Raw genomic sequence first — 20,769 nt, forward strand, 5'->3', positions numbered from 1 at the left:
ACCCATTAACTGAGCTGCTAAAGATTGTGCAATTATCATTTCACTACTTTTTTTCCAAGGGAATATACTAAAGAAACCTTTTGTCCTTCTTTTGTCGAGGGAATGTACTAAAAGAAACTCTACTTCTTAGTGTTGTTTTAACATCAGGAAAGGAGTATTGTGATGCAAAATAGTATCATGACAAGATGGTCTCAGTTATCTCTTAGTTGTACTTCAATAAAAAACATTCAGTAAAGAATAAAATTTTAACATGGTATTCATGAGACAATCACAAATTCTCCTATTATTTATTGTCACTTACAAATACGTGTATTACTGGGTCTCTGCTCTACCAGTTATGCAGAAAAGGTAGATGAAAAGAGACCCAAAAAGCCTTTGCCTACAGTTGAATCTTATATTTTTCTCCACATAATTCTAGCCCTGATGACCATGTCTTTTGCAGCCATTTATATTGGACAGCGAAAATCATTGCTTACATTTGCTGTATACAGCCACAGTTTTGGTGAATGTGAAATGCAGGAGCATATGATAATGGATTTTTCCATCTTTATCTAATTGATCTATTCTTAGCGATTTGAAAAGCCCTCAGATTCATTAAAACAAACATTTCTCTATAAAATATTGTAACTGGCTATAAAGTGTGTGGGACTTAGATGAAATCAAGGAAAGACTACATTATTCATTTCAGATTGTTTAGGCTTTTATCAGTTATTTTCAGTGGCATTTGGCATTTCATAATTTCCAGAAATTCAGCAGCAATAAAATGAGGTCATTAAGATTAATTTGAAACTCTGAAGTAGTCTTCAACTCTGCAAGAGTCACATTTCTGAAGATGTAGTATGTAATTACACTGCCATTGTCCTCCTGTAATATTCACAACATATGGAAGCTGCTAATGGAGCTACTGTGACAACATACTTTCAGAATAAAATAAATGAAAACAAATAATGTATAGTGCTGCCAGCTCAGGGAAAAACTTCAAGAGAATATAATATATAGCATGAAAACCTCCTTCCCACTCTTCCCTTCCCCAAATAGTAGGATCACAGAGTACGCTGAGTTGAAAGACACCCATCGGGATCATCAAGTGAAACTCCTGGCCCTGTGCAGGACTCACCAAAGATCACACCATGTACCTGAGAGCATTGTACAAACACTTATTGAACTCAGGCAGGCTTGGTCTCTGTACAGAGGACATTTGAAATGATCAATACATGTGGTACATGAAATCAGACAGAAAGACAGTTTTGCAGATTTTTATTTTTCTGTTTCCAGAAGACATTACTTCTTGCTGTGGACATGCTGTGACAGTTCAGCATTATTCAGTTTTTATTGTCCATTTTGCCTGTATACACTACTACCTCCATTTGCTATAGAGGTATATTGAAACAGCCTGAGTAATAGCTTTTTACTCCCGAAGGTCCTGAAAACCTTGTTCTCTTCAGCTTCCAGGAATGATGGAACAAGCAGCTCTGACAAACTTATACAGCAGCAGGTTATGCTGCTCAAACAGTTCTGTCAAATTTTGTTGATTGTCTCATGTGACTTCTCTGCCAACAAAAATCTTTCTTCTACTTGTATAAATCTCTTTTAAATGCATTTTCTAAGTTTGGTCCTTTTTTTTTGGTAAGAGATGAGTGATATGAAAGGTACCAAAGGAGCAAGCCCTTATTTTCCTCAAACTGCAGTACAAAACTGGACTCTGCAACTAGCTCTCCTTTTGCTGATTTTAGTCACATATATTGCATGCTAGTCAGAATATTTTTACATATAGGAAAGCCGGTAGCAATGAATATTCCCTGGTCAAGATCTTTTGTTTCATGTTGAGAAGCATCAAAGAGGATGATAAAAATAAAGGAGCAATGATGCTGTTGAAGCTTTTAGGCTGAAATAACTGACAGGGCTAATTACTTAGCCCCAAAAGCATTCAGAAAACCAAGGCAGAGGTGAGCTAACAATTCATACGCACTGCCTCTGAATTTCTGAAACAAAGATGGTTTCAAAGCCCAGTGGGAAGAAATCAGAGCTGAGTAAGTGACAGGTAATCAGTCATATTGACTGAAATGCAGCACACATTTACAGTTCCTTTGACATGATTAGATTAGTTTTAGTTTTTAAGGCTCAAAAGCTGTTCTTGGGTTTGATTTTTACTTACAAAGAGAGTTGGGAGGTTTTTTGTTTGTTTTCTACTTAGAAGGAGCTTTGGGTTTCTTTGTCTCTCCATGCTTGCAGTTTACAGGTACACCATCATTTACAAAAAAGGTTTTCAATTCTGGTAAGAATAACAAATGAAAACCATCATTACTTCTCATCAGCAAAACAATCATTAGGAAATAATCCAGGTTACCATCTAAGGGCTTAAGCTAACTTCATAATGGCAATCAAAGAGCTCTAAATGCTATTTGAACGTTTTTGCTAATCTGTCACCATGTTGCACACTGCAGTTAATCATGATACCATGAATCTTAAAGGAAAAAAACATTGAAATAAAAGAATTTATCTCTCTTTCATCTAAATCTTTAATGTTTCCTCAGGAAAATCAAGCCAAACCAAAATGAACCAAAACAAACCAAAGCAAACCAACAGATTATGTATAATATAATATTCTTGCTAGTTTAAATTATCAAGACATTTCAGTTTTTATCCTGACCTGGTTATAAGGGCACAGATTTCTGCCTGTTTAGAAAGAAACATAAGACAACCGTTCATATTTACTTGCTGGTGTTTTAAGAACAGTGTAATAGGTAAAGGATAGTGTAAATATAAGCAGTTATTCAAGATACTAAACCTGCTACATCAGCTACAGCTAATCAGCCTAATAATTACTGGTATCTGATGTGTATACTCCGAAAACTAGGGAGATATGATTTAGCATAGCATGTTCATGCCTCTTCTAGCTGAGGCTCTGGGTCCTGCAGAGGATTGGGACCTTGTATAGAGAAGAGCAAGGCCAGGCTTGGTCACCATGTGCTCTGATGCAGGTCACGCATGACGTGGGACAGGCTTGTAAAACTTCAGTTATGGCCTCTAACCCACTGCTCTGAGTTAATGGCCTCATTAGATATAACACAACCATGTTTAAAAAATCCTGGTTCTCTGCTCTGGATTCCAAAGTCCACACCTGTAAAAAGGTACATCTCCCAAGACTGCAGAGATCATGGATGTCCAATGGTTCCCAGTTCTTCAAGGGAAAATGAGCAGAAGCAAAACCCTTTTTGAGTTTGATCCTACCCTAGTGTAGGATAATCCACATGATGGAGCTTCCCCAGAGATGGCTGTTACTGAGTCAGGACTCTATCAGCCCCTGAGTTGAGCTAGCAGACCATGCTTTTGAGGCTATCCTCTTTCTTCTTTCCCTAAAGCAAAAAATAATGTCCATCATAATGGTATAATTTTTGTATACTGAAAAATTTCATTTGCTATTTTTTTCTACTGATAAGCTGTTGTCACAAAGCTTTCTAAAAATAAACCTCCCCATTGCATGTCAGAGACTAGTTCTACAGAAACTAATATCCCACTTTTTGGAGCAAGGATTCAGGAAATTGGAAATACCAGTTCCTCAGCTCAAGATATTCAAGTCCACAGCTTCTGTCTCCAAAGTGTGCTAGTTGTTGCAAATACAATAAAGGAGATTCTATTTAACAGCATAATGTAGAAATAATTATAGAAACAGTTGTTTGGAGCCATGGACCCTCAGATTTTTGTGTCCTAATACTGATGCAAGAATAAAACTTAATCTTTTTTGAAGATCTTAAATTTTCTTTTATGGTACCACAGTTTTACCAAGTGGGGAAGAAATAATTTCTAGAAATTCCTTGAGTTCATAATTAAGGGTTTCTTCTAGATGACATGGAATTGAATTCCTACTGGCTGAGGACAACAAATCAAGTTCCTGAGTAACTGCTTTAATCATGTTATTATTATTGTATAGGAGAGATCTCAACATTATCACTTGCTGTTTTTGTGAAGTCTACCTTTTTCAATGCATTCATGTGTTAGATAGTGTGCTTCCTGTATTTCTGAGGGCTTATGTGGAAAACCAGTTCCACATGATCAGCTTCATTACATATTGTGACCAATAAATTCTGCTAATATCCAGTCTAGTGATTAAGAACTTATTACCAAATAAAAAAACCTCCAAAGTACAGCGAGAGAAATAATTTTTTTGGGGTATAATCTAAAAGCTTTAATCAATTGGGTTTTATGTAAGTTATATAGTGGTTATGAAGAATTACCAAGGTGTAGCATGCCTTACAGATAGAAAATATTTTCAGGAGAAAATGTCTTTCTTTTTTCAGAATTCCAGGCAGCATATAATTTGGATTTATCAGTTAGGTCTGTTGGTAATATTCTGGTGATCACACCATCACCATGAAGTAAATCAATAGACTTATTCCCTCTATCAAAGTTAAATTGCATGACATATGTGAAACATTAACATGATAAAAAGTATATTGTCAGGAAAGGGACACGGATTTTGTAATGCTCTGCTTCAGAGATATCTCGTGGGAGCCTTTTAATATTTTCTTTATCACTCTGGCACAAAATATAATAACACACTTTTACTACAATAATTCATTCACCCTTAAGAATATGGTCAAACCATTTACTTTAGGATCTAAGCTAGGTACTCTAAATCATCTGTATTGGAAGAATCATTTTTCTGTCCATCGACTAAGGAAATTAGGTTCCTATCTTTAGTCCTCCAAGTCACACCTCAGTTGCAACCCTAAAATCACCTAAACAAAGCAGTCTCAACATCAGTATTATTCAAAAAACTCCTTGTGTAGCTCTGATTTTCACATACTTATTGGGTACATACAAATGCTTTTGCCTGAACTATGTATTACTTTTCTTCACCATGTTGGCACAGGCTGAGGCAGAAAATTATTACTTTTAAAGATACAACTGTTAATCATTCAGTACAAGTTCATAATTGTTTACTATAGTTTGTTTGAAGTTTTGGGTTACTGTCTGCAGTTTCCTTAAAAACTTGTGGTTTAATCTGTGATATAAGAAAAATAGTGATACAATAGGATGGCAAGTGAACATTTTTCATTTATAATCTCTTATACTTTACAGCAAGTATGATCGATTTATCACAAGTGATGTTTATGTCTTCCAATTTATGTGTTTAAAGGTGAACTCTCTGTATAAATACTGCTTCTTTTGCAATGAAATGTAAAAGTAGTGAGTGCTTAATTCTAGATCCTTCTCTTGAGAGCATTGGCAATCACATTTACAAAACCAACAAATTTTCTGTGGAAGCCACTGAGAACAAAATAATTGTCATGAATTCCAGAAAAAACTTGAGACAGGTCCTCTAGAATATTTCTGTTATTTTCATTTTATTTTTATAGCTTTATTTATGCAAAAATTCAACTAAAAGTATGTTTTGTACTCAGAGAAGACAGTTTCAAACTGCTTGGTATCTTCAACTTAGCTCCTATTTTAAAGTCATTAGAAACATTTCGATTGTTGCAAGCACTTGGGCATCTCATTTAATGCTTTTACAAGAAGTGGAGTGCTCCTGAAAATCTGAATAGAAGTGTGGTTCTTAGGTATTTTTGAAAATCGTGAGCCTAAACTATTGTGATTATAATTAAATAATTACATATGGTCTGTTTCACTTTATGCTGCCCTGTAGCCTCTAAATTTTCAGAAAACAAGCCCACCACAGCTAGAAGCAGAAAGAATATATTGATTTCTTACTTGAATGGAAGGCCTCAGTGAAAAAGGCAGATGCTGCCAGAACTGATAGTGATGCAGCAAGTGACACTATAGTCAGAGTCACTTTGGAAACAATTCTCAAAGCATTGCAAGGCAACCCCATGCTGTTAAATCTGTAGCCCTAGCTACTTTTCAATATCAGAGAGTAGGCGGAGATGCATGGGGCTTTCAAGACATCCCAAGGTTACTGTGGATAATTTCATGCATCTGATCTAAATACTCTCTGTGTTTTGAATGACTAATTTCTTCACCACTCCCCACAGAAGACACATCATAGTGGAATGAATGACATGATTCCTGTTAAAGGTTGTTGAATTTCTATAAACCACATTTATTTACACCTTCTCTACAGAAGGTAGCAGATGTAAAATACAATTATTAATAATAATGATCTACTATGATGATAATGATATGTTCAAAAATAATTTACCTATAAATCTTTATGTTAATGATCAATTACCACTTAAAGATGATGATAGGAGGGAAATGAATTTGATAAGTATAGACTAACAACAGAATTTTATGACCAACAGATAACATTTGACTTCTAGTCACTATTGTGGTCATTTGTATTTCTCGAACTATTGCTTAACAGTACAATCAGAGCATTGCATTTTACATCAATAGAAATTACCTATATTTTTCATTGGCTATGATGTAGTATCAGGAAATAGCTATGTTTGGTTTTATGTGCTACTTTGCAGCTAAGGGTTCAGTCTCTCTCAGTTTAGATGTTTAAACAAGTGTTTTACTTCATTCAGTCTGTACTCCAAAAAGTCTTTAGGTAGCCTTTGCTAGTTTTGCATTCTTTAGAGAGTTAAAAAGCAATACAAGTGTAGCAGACATAAAATTTACTAAACAGTTAGCGTTTCGAGAATCTATGGTGATTGAATATTTCTCCCTCCAGTTTATTTCTGTTTTCTTCCAAATATTATGCTTTAGTTGGCAATTGTGTCATTGTTCAGTCTGAATAAAATGTTTCACTCTTCAAGATGCTTTATGATTAAAATCATGCAACAGTGACAGCTACCAAAAAGAAAAGAACTTTCTAAGGAGCTTTTACTAAGGCTACATCCGCCTTTGGGGGAAAATTGCTTCTTACTAAAAGTGTGTGAAGAATTCTGATGTGGAAAGCAATAAGGAAAAAAATAAGAGAAAGTTGGCATAAGTGTAAATATAAATTTTATAGGTGTTAAATTTAATGTTAACCCCTTTATGTTACACACACACAAATAGTGACAGAAGCCTACTTAACTGTGGGGTGCTGTGACCCTAGGTGGGCTGCATGGCCTGGATTGTGAAGCATAGGCTCAAATAAACTAAAACTGTACAAAAAAAATCATGTTCCAGCTGTACTCTGTCCCAGAAGTTAGCCAGTATAGAATGGCCTATTTCCATGTTACTAAACTCTTTTACCCACACTAAAATAGGTCAATTGCATTGAAAGTGACTGTAGAAAATAGTTCCTGATCTGTATTAATTTCTCCAAATGCCCTGAATTTCTCTGACAAAGCTTTACATGGTGTTGGTGACTGTTCTAACACTAACAGTATAGACAATTTAAATCTCCAGGAACTTTTTCTGACACTCCTATGTCCTTCTTTTACTTTGAAAAGTAAAATATAATAAGCCATTGTATACTTTTTTTTGGTCTATGTAAAAATGTCTATAATTGCAACGATTAAGTGGTGGTGCAGGAAAAAGAAAGGTACAGAGGCTTTTTTATGACTAGTTGTCAAACACATAGCTAACTCAGGCTGGTGAAATGGAAACAGCAGGCAAGGGTCAATGAGCTGTTTGACAGGGTAGTGGCCAAACCAAGAAAGACAGAGCTGAAAAGAGCTTATCTGGGATGGTGAAGAATCCTGATTTCAGTAGAGTAAAATGTGAAGAAACTCAGAGCTGGAAGTGACCCAACAAAGCATAAATTCTTTTGTCAGTGCTATTGTTGGGGAGGAAGAAAACCACTATGGAATAGAAGGAGATGGCCACACTGTAGTTATAAGATGAAAATGAGATCAAGAATAAATTTGTGCCTCTTATAGGAGAGGGGACACAAAAGTCCATGTTGAATGTAAGGATAGATGTTGGAGGTGCCCCAAGAGAGTCCTACGAGTGGTGGAAGAGACTTAATGAGGAGAGATCAGAGGAAGAGGAAGAAAACTTCTCAGAGTGCACCTACACCATCATGCACAAGGTATGATCATCATGACTACGAGAGTGTTTGTTTCCAGCACTTTACTTAGTTGTACAATTGCTCTCTTGTTGGTGAAATATGTTTTATTATGAGATTGTATGATTCCCTTCTCTGTACCCCTGTTACCTTGTTTCCTATTGGTTCTATGTACACACTTTCCCTATTCATCCAACCCTGTTGCAACAGTACCCCCTAGAGATAGTTTCTCATTTGTTCATGTTTGGATAAGTTCTGCCCCTTGTTACCCTGATTGGCCACTCCTTGAATATTCCTCCCAGTCTCCACCCTTTGTTCCAGAAGGGTCCCTACTCTCCCTTTATAAGCCGGCATCCATGTTCAATAAATGGCCATTTTGTGTCACACTGTGGCTTGCATGCAGAGTGGTCCTTCTGGGACCACTTGCTTAAGGGGAGTTACAGCTCTGCCCCTGTCAGATAGACAGGGTGAGGAGGAAAGAGAGGCCAGAGGAAGATGACAGAAATGCAAATAGTAGAGCGGTGTGAGACTTGGAAGGAACCTGGAATGAAGAGGAGTTACTCTTTTTCCTCCTCTGATTCCTGTAAGAGTACTGTGCAAATACTGGTCAGCTAGTATTTATTATTGTACTTATTTCACTACAGTTTTGCTGATTTTAAAGATGTAGTTAAGTGAGTCACAGGCATTAAAATCTAAAATTATAATGACGTCTGCGTGGCTGCTGGTTTCATGATTGGCTTGTAATTGCATCAGCCTATTTCTGTAGTCTTTGCATTTGTGTCTTCTATCGCTCTTTGAAAGGACTGGTTCAAGTATACGTTCAACTCAAAAATGTAGTTTTAGTTCGCTCAAAACTCACAGGTAAATGAAAATCAGACTTGCTTAAGATTTTGTGACATTAAACAACGTAAGCTTTGTTAACAAAACCAAAGTGATGCTTTTTTCCCTTTATGTTTTATGAAATAGTCGTTAGAAAACTAGCAAAGATGAAGAAAACAAGGATTTGACCTTCCCTCCCTTTTTGATTCAAAGCAACCTCTGGCTCAGTCACCAACTAATCACTGCCTGAAGCTAGTCTGCAATAAATCTGTCCACCTGTCCTGTACAAGTATCTCCCAATTGTTATAAAATAAGTAATTAGTTGCTGGAACTGAATTAGGGTATCTTGTCTGCCAGGCAAATTCTTTAATCAATGAAAGATGGACTCGTCATTCTGAGAGCCAATGAAGATTCAAATGCTGTATACAAAATACAACTTTTAACAGGAATACCAAGAGAAGCCATACTTCCATATCTAAATTACAGGGGGTATAATAACTTCTCAGAAACTTTTGCAGACTTGTTAAAATGCTTAATTAGGCAGATCAGAGCTTTGAACCTTAATCCTGAGTAAGTTTTCTAGCAAGTTGTCCAAGTAAAGGGGGAATAAATCTTCATTGCTTCTTTTTAAATCAAAACCTATGCTTTCCTTATTTAAATTTTTTAGGTTAGTGAACAGAATAATTTCCTAATCACAAAATACTTTTCTGTAGATGTTTAATATATTACTGGGTGTGATCTGTGTTACATACTTCTGAAATCTTTAAAAGTAGATACCATTATCTGAGGAACTTGTCTCTCATCGGTCACTCATCCAAAGCAATGGTTTAAAAGATTTTCTTTTCTATCTCATGTGAACCGGAAGACTTCTTACTTGCACTGTGCTTCTGAACCCAATTTTGCAATAAAATCTGAGCTAGACTTGTTCAAAGCCACTTGAATGGAATCAGCCACATTCAGTTTACTGAGTTAACAAAACTGACCAGCCTTGATGTAGTGAAACCTATGATAAATAATGCGTGTGCAATTTCTGCAATGTACTAAGCTTCCAGTAACATATAAATAAATTACTATGATAAGATTTTTCAATATATAAAGTGTATATACATAAGTACATATAGGCAGGCTGTTTGAAGTTCAGCACTTGGTTGTTCTTTCTTTTAAAATATTTCTACGGATTGTATAACCTGAAAGTAAATCTATTAAAATAACCAATGAGCCAGTAAATAATCACTTAAAATAGATGCAAAAGGGTAATAATGTTCAAAGCCTATTCAAAATATATAGTAGTTCTATACAATAGATCATCCAGATAACAGGTCATTCAAGTGCCACCAAAGGCTATATAACTAAGAGACTAAAGGACGAGCTCTCATTTATAAAGGCCTTTTATACTTGCACTGAAATTCCTGAAACTACATCAATGAAAGATTTTTTTCTAGTTTCTGAATTGTCTATTTTGTGGACTTTTCTCTTTAAGATTGTTTTTTCCTCTGCTGTTTCCAGTGGAGGATTTAATGTATTCTGTGGAATGCCTTGTACTGGCCACTCATGAAATATAAATCCAATTAGCTGTGAACTACTGCAGTATGGACAGGCAACGGATGTACAAGGTCATAGGAATGATCCTTCAACCTTGCTTTATTTAAAGTGTCATTACTGGAAAGATGAATCTTTGTGTTTCTGTTTCCAAACACGTTAGCATTTCTGGAAATTTGCCATGCTTTTTATGCAAACTATCTTGATGGATTTCACTGGGATGCTTCTGGAAAGACTAATGACAGCAAAAAAAAATGGCCCTTGTGATGTTGAGGCATTGCTCTACAGCTGTCTGGACATTTTAAATTGTGGTTGCAAAGCAGCCCTGAGATAATGGTTTCTGACCACCAGAGAGATGAATTTTTTTTTTAACCAAGACGTGCACAAGTAGGCAAAATTCAATATTGGGTTCAAACATTAATTAATTTTTCTTCTATTGAAAAGAGCTTTTAATCATTCTCTCACAAAAGGGACTTCTGTGAGCTGGAAGTGACGTGATAAAACATAGCTTTAGCCAAATAGTTATTATGGATTAAAAAAAGTAAATTCAGGAAGTGTCATCTTAAAAATACATACCTTAAAAATGAACCAAACTTATTATTGACTTCTTAAGGCACTTTATAATTTCTTTTTTTTGCCAATATCAAAAAAAAATTGTATAAATTTTAAGATTCAATTACATTTCTTCTATGTCAGGGCCTTATTCTTTAAAAGAATATTTATGTCATATTAAAATAAAAAGACATACTATTCCTTTGACTAAAATGATTTGTATGTGCTTTTATTGCTCAGTATATAAGGGTTTGTTTATCTAAATTGCTTTCACACTCACTCTGTCATCCGTGAACAAAAGAAAGAGACAGGAAAACTAAAGCATAAACCCTTACAAAATATGAATCAATATAAAAAAGCTGAATGACTTCACTTAATTGGTTTGATTCCATAAAGCATAATTGATACCAACTAATTATACAGTTTTTGTCATTTAAATGTTGAAGTAAATATAACCCATCCATTCTTTCTTGAAGCTTATTTTAAGAATTGGAAACAAACCACAGCTGTCCTGGCAGCTAGCTCAGACCGGTCCAATGCTTGTTGAGTTAAGGGTTAGATCATTAGCTTCTAGGAAGGATGTGCTGAGTTATCTTTTTACTTAATCAGCTATCATGTACATAAGTAGCTGAGAGAGAAAGGCCATCAGTTCCCTTCTGGACCTGGATGCATGCCTACAGAACAGCAGCTTTTGTCCACTCTTCACTGTTCAAAGGCAATGTTGTGTTATACTAGATTTTCATTAAATTTCTTGAACATCATTGTTATGACAGGAAAAGTGCTTTCTTTTGCAGTCTTTGACTTTTCTTCTGGTTTTTGCAAGAATCAAACTTTGCTATGAAATATTTATTTTAATATTTACAGAAAAGTTCTATCTTTAACAATGAAACATCCCCAGTAATTCAGAAATTTAGTGTACTTATGAAGAGTCAGGCAAGGCAGAAAACACTTCTGGAAATAAATTTCTGCTAATAAAATCATTCAGATTATTTTTTTTTACTAGTTTTAAAGAAAATATCAGTTTTCTGAAGTATCAGTTTTCTGAAATGTGGGCCAATAGATACCCGCAGGTCAAACATCTCTGACAGAAATATGTAATGTTTAGAGGTTTCCCCTGTGTTGCACTCTTCATTACTATGAGACATGCAAGGTGGGAGTTCCCCACTGAATATGTTCAAAAGCACAGGTTCTAAATAAAAAATTCCATGTTCAGCAGGATAGTCAGTGGTGTTTCATCACTGGATGCTGATAACCCATCCAAACCTGCCTGTTTCCTTAAAGGACCCTCAATAAGATGGTGTTCCATGACACACTTTTTTGCGAGCTTGTAATGTATTTTTTATCAATGTAGCTTCTTCCAAATATTAATAATATATGTTCTCCTACTTCTACTGTGAAATCTTTCTTTTTTTTTTCCAGCTCAACTGAGTTCAGAAAATAAAATTAAACTTTATCCTGTGAAATTTAATATTGTCTTATTTGATAAGGTAACCAACACCAGAACTTCTTTGGCATAAGCCCTTTGCAAAACTGTGCTCCTGATTATGTGATGCAAAACCATTTACTCTGCAGCAGTCTGTGTTAAAGAATCTTCAGTCTTTTTCTTCAGTCTGCACTTCCTGGCTTTCTTGACCAACAGTAAGTAATGGGATATTGGAGGTCTCAACTCCCAGCAACACTGAGGGGTCCTTAGGTCTTGGCAGGCCTGAACTTGGCACCTATGTAGACCTGATTTTAAAAGCTTATTTTTCACATAAACTTAAATTCTGTACAAGCATTGTTTTAGCTATGGTAGTCAAGCAAACGACAAACTCCGTTTCCTGGCAGGTAGTCATTCTGAATCACTACAATATTTTCAAGGAACAAAACTGAAAAGTACAGTTTCTATGTTAGAAATTCATACTCCACTTTTTCTCTATCAGCTCTTTTTGTTTAGCTGTAATCAGCATTGTGTCTCTGTGAAATTCAGGCACACTACACATCATCTCACATACCACTTAACCAAAAATGGGACTGGCTAATTAAATCCCCATTGATCAGGATTGTTGCCTGTAACATACCAGAAGAAAGTCTTTACCAAGCTTGGTCCAGTTCACCGGAGTCCCTACACTGATGTTTTAGCTTTCAAGCCATATTAAGTGTTTTTTTATTTTCAAAATCAACACAAACCTCCAATGTTATTCTCCTGTTGTGTTGAGAGTCACTGCTGTAATTTGTCTTTTGGGACATTTGATATAATAGAAAGAAAAGGTTTTCAACCTTATTAGCATGCAAAGCACAGGACAAGCTTGGTCTCTTGTGTGTGTTTTTTTACTCCTTCATAGCAAAAATTGGGGAAAGATGCCATAACTGCAGTTCATGCATTAAATAAGACCTCAAGGCTATCTTCTTCAAAGAGGATGATATATTCCATGCTTTCTCTGTGTCATGAAAACTGTCTGACATTATGTGAAGTTTGTATATTTTTACACCATTACAGTAGATGAAGGCATACAATAAAATAGAAAATTCCTAAGGCCCCTAACAGCAAAGGTGGTAAAATATACAACTGAAAACCAGATGGGAAAGAGCACAGGGCCCAAGAAGCTTGCCAATGTACTGAGTTTTTCAGTCTCCTGGCAGTTACATTATTTCCTCTTATACCTGTGATACCCTTTCAGCAGCAGCAGTTCCAGCTTAAAGGAAGGAGCAAACTGCAGTGTTGGGCAGTTTAACAAGCACTGAGGATGAGGACAGTCAGAATGCTAGTACAAATAGGACCTCTGGGGCAATTTGTTTGTTGATCAGATTTGAAGCACCTCACAAGTGTTTTGACAGCGTGTCATGAAACTAAGGGACACCATGTGAGCTTTTACAAAATAAAGTAAGATTGGACAGGGGTTGAAATTTAGGCTAGCAAGTGAAACCTGAAGTTGAGTACATTCATAGTAGCATAGTCTGAAATTGTCTCACCATGTACAATCAGGACACAAAGGTGCAAAGACAAAGTTTTAAATGCCTGGCATTTAAAGGGATGCAGAGAAGTGAGTCACAATATTGGAAGGTCAGAGTACTTGCTAAGGAATTGGTGCCCATAGAGAAGATGTAAATATCATTTTTGCCATAGGAAAAACAGTCCTCAGAAAGTTAAAAAAGTCTTCTATAGCCATTGTGTTACCTGGCTAAAAAGTTCAGGAGAATTTACGGGTGTTGGAAAACACACAAATAAAAAAAAAATGCAAACGTACACAGTTCAGGTAAAGGGTGCAATGACCAGAATTCTGCATTCTTCACTGGAGAAAGCTACAAAAAGTGATGATAGTCCAGTAGGAAATAAAAAAATGGTATTTCAGACAGAATCAAACTAGGGACAGGAAAGAGGAAAAAAAGAAAGCCATAATATAAGGCCAAGAGTCAAAATGGGAACTAGTACGAGTAGCTTTACTGCCTAATGCTAAACAAGAATATCAGCATAGTAGCATATTCAATATCTGTGGGAAAGAAGAAAATCAGTCAGGCAGCGTACTATGAAGAAGTAAAATACACAGGAAAGACACAGCAGACCTTATCAGTGGAGGAATAATGATGCTTGTTAAAGGAAGCTCTGTCAAGCAAGACTTGAAGAAGAGAACAGTATTAACACTAGCTAGTCAGGAAGAGTTCTTTAGTTCTTCTAAATTTTACAGCAACAATAATTAGTTTAAAAACAATATCTGTGTAGGAGCAATAAAAGCCAAAATTACAAGATGGTTGTAATCAGTTAAATAAATAACAGTAATACTCAGTTAAATAAATAATAATAATAATAATAATAATAATAATAATAATAATAATAATAATAAATGGAAATAAATACAACTGAGGGGTATTGTTATAGAAAATCTGAATGGGATAGCTGAGACTGTTAGATCACTGTAGGTGGTGTGGGACATGATTTTGAAGACCCACAGCAAATGCACACATGCATTAAAAAGCAAATATGTAAGGGCAAACAGCTAATAAAAGCAAGAACACATCTTTCAAAAAAGTGAAGTTGTGTCTCAGGCAGGAAAATAGAAAGAATTATAAAATCTGCTTCATCTATAAAACCACAATAAAGAAGACAGAAACTGAGTTTGAATAAATCTCTACAAATGAGCTAGTAATAATTGTCTTTTAAGACATCTGGAGGCAAAAGCCTGAGAGCAACTGCGTAAAGCCAACCCAAAACTGACATACAGAAGTTCTCAGAAAAGATAAGATCACAAATGTAAAAGTGAATACATTTTTTTCTTGGTTTTAAGTGAAGAATACCTGGGGACTTTTTTTTATCCTGGAACCCTTCTTTATAGGGGACTCATGAGAAGGTTAAATTAGCTATAGAAGCAGTTGTGGAACAAATGGACACAACAGTAACAAATCATTGGGATTAGCTGTTACATGCCCAAGAACCTGAAGGATGAAATAGGGGAACTATTATGATGTGCAATATTTTGCTTCAAACCACTGTGGCAAAAAAAGGCTTGGAGGTACTCATGTAACACTGATTTTTTTCCCAAAGATCTCCAGGGAGTTTAGGGGAGCTAAGGATGGATATGACCGACATGCAGAGTGAAAACAGCAGGAGCAGAAATAATGGACTCAGAGAGAATATCCCATATTGAAAAAAAGAAATCAACACAGCTTTTCTAAAAAACTCTTATTTTCCAATGTTTTCTGAATTCTTTGAAGAGGTTAACATGCAGGTAAATATGTAAGGAGAGGAAGCTGTTTGTTGTGGTATGTATGATTAATCTGTGTACCTCTGATATAAAACGTGGACTCTGAAATTTTACAGAAGTTTCAAAGCAACAGGGTAACTTGCTGTAAGAAAATACTTTGAGGGTTGTTAAATACAAAGACACTAACAAAGCTAAAAACCATTAGAAACTTAGGAAATTTTATGCAGTATTGTTTAGTCTGTTTTTTGGATACCCTCCAGATGTGAGAGAGAGAAGGAAGGACAAGATGGATCCTTCTCTTAACATGGTCATTCTTACATGCCTGTAGAAACACAACACATTTTCAGACTGAGTAAAAGAAGAAGGAAAATGTTTACATGAGAGAAAGCTTCACAATTGTGGATATGGTTTTGCACCTATGGAGTATTTATAATACCTATGGTGGGATTACAATTCACAGGCAAGAAAAGAGGTGCAAAGTAAAAAGCTGCCATGATCTTACTGCAGACTCATACAAGTATTCTAATTTGCCTTAATAACAACTTTTAGCAGTTAATTATTTTGACATAGTTATCAAGGTTTATGCTTGATTAGTTTCTGCATTTCAAAAGTATGGGATACACAAAACTTCAATGAATTTATGGAGAGAAGTAAGTAACAATCCATCTAGTCATACCCAGACTATGAAACTCTAAATTAGCATTCTTCTTAAAAGCTTCATTTAAACTAATTAATGGGAAACATAATAAATTATCAGTGGATGAGCACTATTTTGAGTCTGCAAGTATTTTCAAGGACAGATATAGTCTTCTGGGGCAAGATGCATTAAAATCTGTTTCTGAATATCATAACAATAATGTTTAGCATAAGCTAGCTCTGTCTTTGGTACACAGAAGTTACCTGGAAGTGTTATAACCTTTTGTCATTTGAAGGCATTCACCCAGTTTCCCTTGACAAAATAGTATTTCACAAATCATTTCTATAGTGTAAATTAAATGGACTCTTAGGCTCAGGCTGGTCCTGTGGAATGATTATATATTTCCTCTAAAACATTCAACTCATAATTTCAAATTGAGCTTTATATACTTTAAAAACCAAGGAAATTCTATATACTATATTCTATATACTGTTCTTTTTCCAGAATCTCAGTTTCTTATCTAAAGGATTTTTAAAATTAATACCTTCAGTCATACTTATTTGAAAATTAGTGCTTTGGAATACTACATACTCTTAGGAAATCTGGGCGGGTTGTCGTTGACATCTGTGAGAGTAATGTTTACAGTGGTAGTACCAGCTAGTCCTCCCAGCTGTCCTCCCATGTCCTTGGCTTGGATTAGAACTTGATATTGTTCTTTCACTTCTCTGTCCATATTTGGCAAAGCTGTTCTTATTACACCTACAAGAAGAAATGGGAAAGAGAAGGAACAAGTAAACAAAGGGCTCTTACAATTTAATACTGGATCTCTTGGACCAGGAATAGAATTCTTCTGAAAGGGTTGACAAGAGAGGAGTTCACAAAGAAACACAGGCAAATCACTCAGACTTTTCAAAAGTGTGTTCGTCAGCTATTCAGCCACTCAAAATGACTGTTTTGTCTTTTCAAGAGGAGACGAATGGGTAAAAGGGAATGGTGCATTTTCACTAGGAATATGAATGGTGTGATAGCTTCACCACATCGGAGATGACGAACTCTTCCTTGTATAGAGTACAAAAAAGGTGGATAGATGGCATTGCATTTCAGAGCCTGCATCTTCAGTTGTTTCCCACCAATCACTTGCCAACAAATTTAAACTACTGTAGGCCGAGACAACATTCCTCTGTACAAAAGGAGGTCTTTATTAGAAGACTCTTCCTTTGCTTGAGAAATATTTCTTGATATAGCACAAAGATGCAATGAAAATTTGGGGCATTTCCTTAAATAAAGTAATTAAAGTATCATGGTAAGACATTACCACAATGACTCTTAATCTTCAGTGACTTGGGACAGCTGATATCTAAGTAGTATGCCATAATCTCCCTTCTGATATGTTAAGAATGTATAGGATAAAAAGAAGACTTAGAGAGAAGAGGGAAAGAGAGACACATGCTACTGAATACAAAAATTAGCTGATAAGGTCATATAAAGCTATAAGCTTTCCGGCACTCAAACCATTTTCTTGAAATAAAATGTATAGGAGAAAATGCATTTCTTTGTCAAAATTTTACAAGTGTGTATAGCATTGAAAAATGCTATATGTTCAGCAATATTTTTCAGAAAATGGCTAGATTCACTTTGGTGCAGATAACATGCACAATTGAAAGATAAACCAACTGGAAGTATGACTCTTCCTTGTTATTATTGATTTAGAAAGTATTATTTTCTAGTAGTAAACCATTTGAGACTAAAAGAAGTTTTTCTACCCTGGTGTTATAATGGGTCTGAAATGACAAGAAACAAATTTTAAGGATAATTTTTATCTTTACAGTAACTAACCACTGCTCTGTTAATGAATAAGAATAGGAACCATTAGCTTATAGCACTTTTTCAGAGTATAGAAATAACTTTGACCTAAATCTGCTATTTCTAGGACCTATCAAAAATTCCCACTGAACTGAACTGTATAACAATTTTCTTTCTCTCCACTTGTAACATGATGATAATGACAACCTATTTAGGAATCACTGTTCTCCTTCCTCAGGATGGCATATACTCTCCTGCTTGCAGTTGTTCCAGAACAGAAATATTGAATTATAAAACTGCAAAAATTTATTCGTATTCATGTGAGATTCATGAAAAAAAAAATCTATAAATAGGATGAACATTAGTAAGTTTCCTCTTGAATCTCTTAGTCCATAATTTGGCATTGTGGAGCCTATGTGTTCCACAGTATTTTATAACATCCTTGGTATGCTCATTCTAAAAAGAAAAGAGCTATAAGATTTAAAGACCTCTTGTGTTATATTAGCAATACAAAATAACATAGAATCATAGAATCACAGAATATGTGAATTGGAAGGGATGCATCAGAATCATCGAGTCCAACTCCTGATCCTGGGCAGGACAGCCCAAGAATCACACCATGTGCTTGAAAGCATTGTACAAATGCTTCTTGAACTCAGACAGGCTTGGTGCTGTGACCACTTCCCTGTGGACCCTGTTCCAGCTCTCAGCCACCCCCTGGGTGAAAAACATGTTCCTAAAATCTAACCTAAACTTCCCTTGAGTCAGCTTCATGGCCCATTTGCTTGGGTCATGTCACTGGTCATGACAGTGAAGAGATTGGTACCTCCCCCTCCCGTTCCCCTCAAGAGGATGTTGAAGACTGCAATGAGGTCTCCCTCAGTGTCCTCTTCTCCAGAATGAACAAACCAAGTGTCCTCTGCTGGTCCTCATAAGGCCTTCCCTCCAGATTTTTCACCATCCTTGTGGCCTTCCTTTGGATGCTTTCTAGTAACTTAATATCTGTTTTTTATATCGTGGTACCCAAAACTACATGCAATATTCAAGGTGAGGCCACACCAGTGCAGAGCAGAGTGGGACCATCACCTCCCTCAACCAGCTGGCGATGCTTTGCCTGATGTCCCCCAGGACACGGTTGGCCCTCCTGGCTGCCAGGGCACTGCTGACTCATATTCAACTTGCCATTGACCAGGACTCCCAGATTCCTTTCTACAGAGCTGCTCTCCAGCATTTCATTCCCTAGTCTATACCCACAACCAGAACTCCCCTATCCCAGATGCAGAATCTGGCACTTTCCCTTGTTAAACTTCATATGGTTAATGATTGCTCAACCCTCTAATTTGCTGACGTCTCTCTGCAGGGCCCTTGTGCCCTTCAAGGGAATTGACAGCCCCTCCCAAATTTAGTGTTGTCTGCAAACATACTTAGTATTCCTTCGAGTCCTGCATCCAAGTTATTAATGAAGATGTTGAAGAGAACTGGGCTGAGGATGGAGACCTGTGGAACCCCACTAGTGACTGGATGGCAGTCTGATGTTACCCCAGTCACTATAACTTTGTGCCTGATCTGTGAGCCAGTTGCTCACCCATCATGTAACATGGTTATTCAGCTCTGTGTTGGGCATTTTCTTTCAAAAAGCAGTATCCAAAGTTTTGCTCAAGTCCAAAAAGATTACAGAAAAAGATTACAGAAAAAATGGAACACATAGCAGGTTGTGAGGAGAAGATGCAGTTTATCTGGTTGATATATCTGGTCTGGGTACAACTGTGTGGCTTCCTCGGAAATATTTCACATGGTTTTCAAAAAATGAAGAATGGGCTACCACTGTAGTAGAAAAGTTCCAAATCACCCACTATTTATTCCTGTCTGGAAGTGTAAGCCCATTCTATATATTTTTTCCTTAAAAAAACCTTTATCTTCAGCAAAAAAAAAAAATGAATGAAAATAATTTTCATGTCTAGCAATTCACAGGAAATTTTCCTTTTTCTACCTACTCCTTTTCAAAAACCTCAGACAAAACCCTGAGAAATATTATTTTCTCCAAAATCATTGGTTCATATGGACAGAACAAATGTGATTTAGAGTTATCTTACCTCAAAAATAGAAAAATAAAGTAGATGTAAAAATCCATGGGAAGAAAGGGCTACAAATGTCGGTATGTCAACTTCAGCTACACAAAGAATATCCAAATTTAAATCAAGGGCTTACTATAATATAGAGGTCTTATGTGCATGTAATGATGTTCTGAGTGTTTGTAAATTCTTTTACCTTAAGATTTTACAGTAAAGATTATTAAACTACAGAACTGAATAAATTTGATTTTTTTGTGTGTTTTCAAATGTCATCAATATCAAATATGCAGAATAGTATGGTCTCCATTATACTGCTGAAAACTGCAAATATTTGTATGAAACCTGGGCCAGAAGATGTGGTTTGCAAAGTTATTGATCCATAATTCAACGGGAGATCATTCACTTACACGGAAGAGAAAATCCAGGTTTCATGAAAAACCTCCAGAATAATTATTAACAACAATACTCTTGCTGACATTAATTTGGATTTACATAGTATGACTGAGGTCAGAAGATGGACTAGAATACTGAATCTAAAAAACCTAGAGACATTTAGCCATAAGTAAGAATATTGACCTCATAAACATGTCAGAAAATTGGGCGGAAAGGACAGTTTAATGGTGGAAATGGACATTTTTGTAACAGAACAGAATTTGCAGAGGAAAGATATGAGAGGTTATCTGTTTTAAGACAAGTGCTTTGTGTTAAAAAAGCCCTCTCATTAAAATCAGAAGAGCAATTTTATAGCACTAAAAAGTACTCCCC

General features: G+C 35.9%; 1 protein-coding gene across 1 annotated transcript in view; it reads right to left on the reverse strand.

The window, feature by feature from the left end:
• Positions 1 to 20,769, reverse strand: part of CDH12 (cadherin 12) — a 529,677-nt gene that overhangs the window by 49,161 nt on the left and 459,747 nt on the right. Inside the window, exon 7 of the mRNA XM_017809416.1 lies at positions 16,721 to 16,888. Coding sequence (XP_017664905.1) covers positions 16,721 to 16,888 — 168 coding nt within the window. The remainder of the gene's footprint in view (positions 1 to 16,720; positions 16,889 to 20,769) is intronic.

This window comes from Lepidothrix coronata, unplaced genomic scaffold, assembly GCF_001604755.1.
Source record: "Lepidothrix coronata isolate B3197 unplaced genomic scaffold, Lepidothrix_coronata-1.0 Scaffold26, whole genome shotgun sequence".
In the NCBI taxonomy this organism is placed as follows: Eukaryota; Metazoa; Chordata; class Aves; order Passeriformes; family Pipridae; genus Lepidothrix; species Lepidothrix coronata.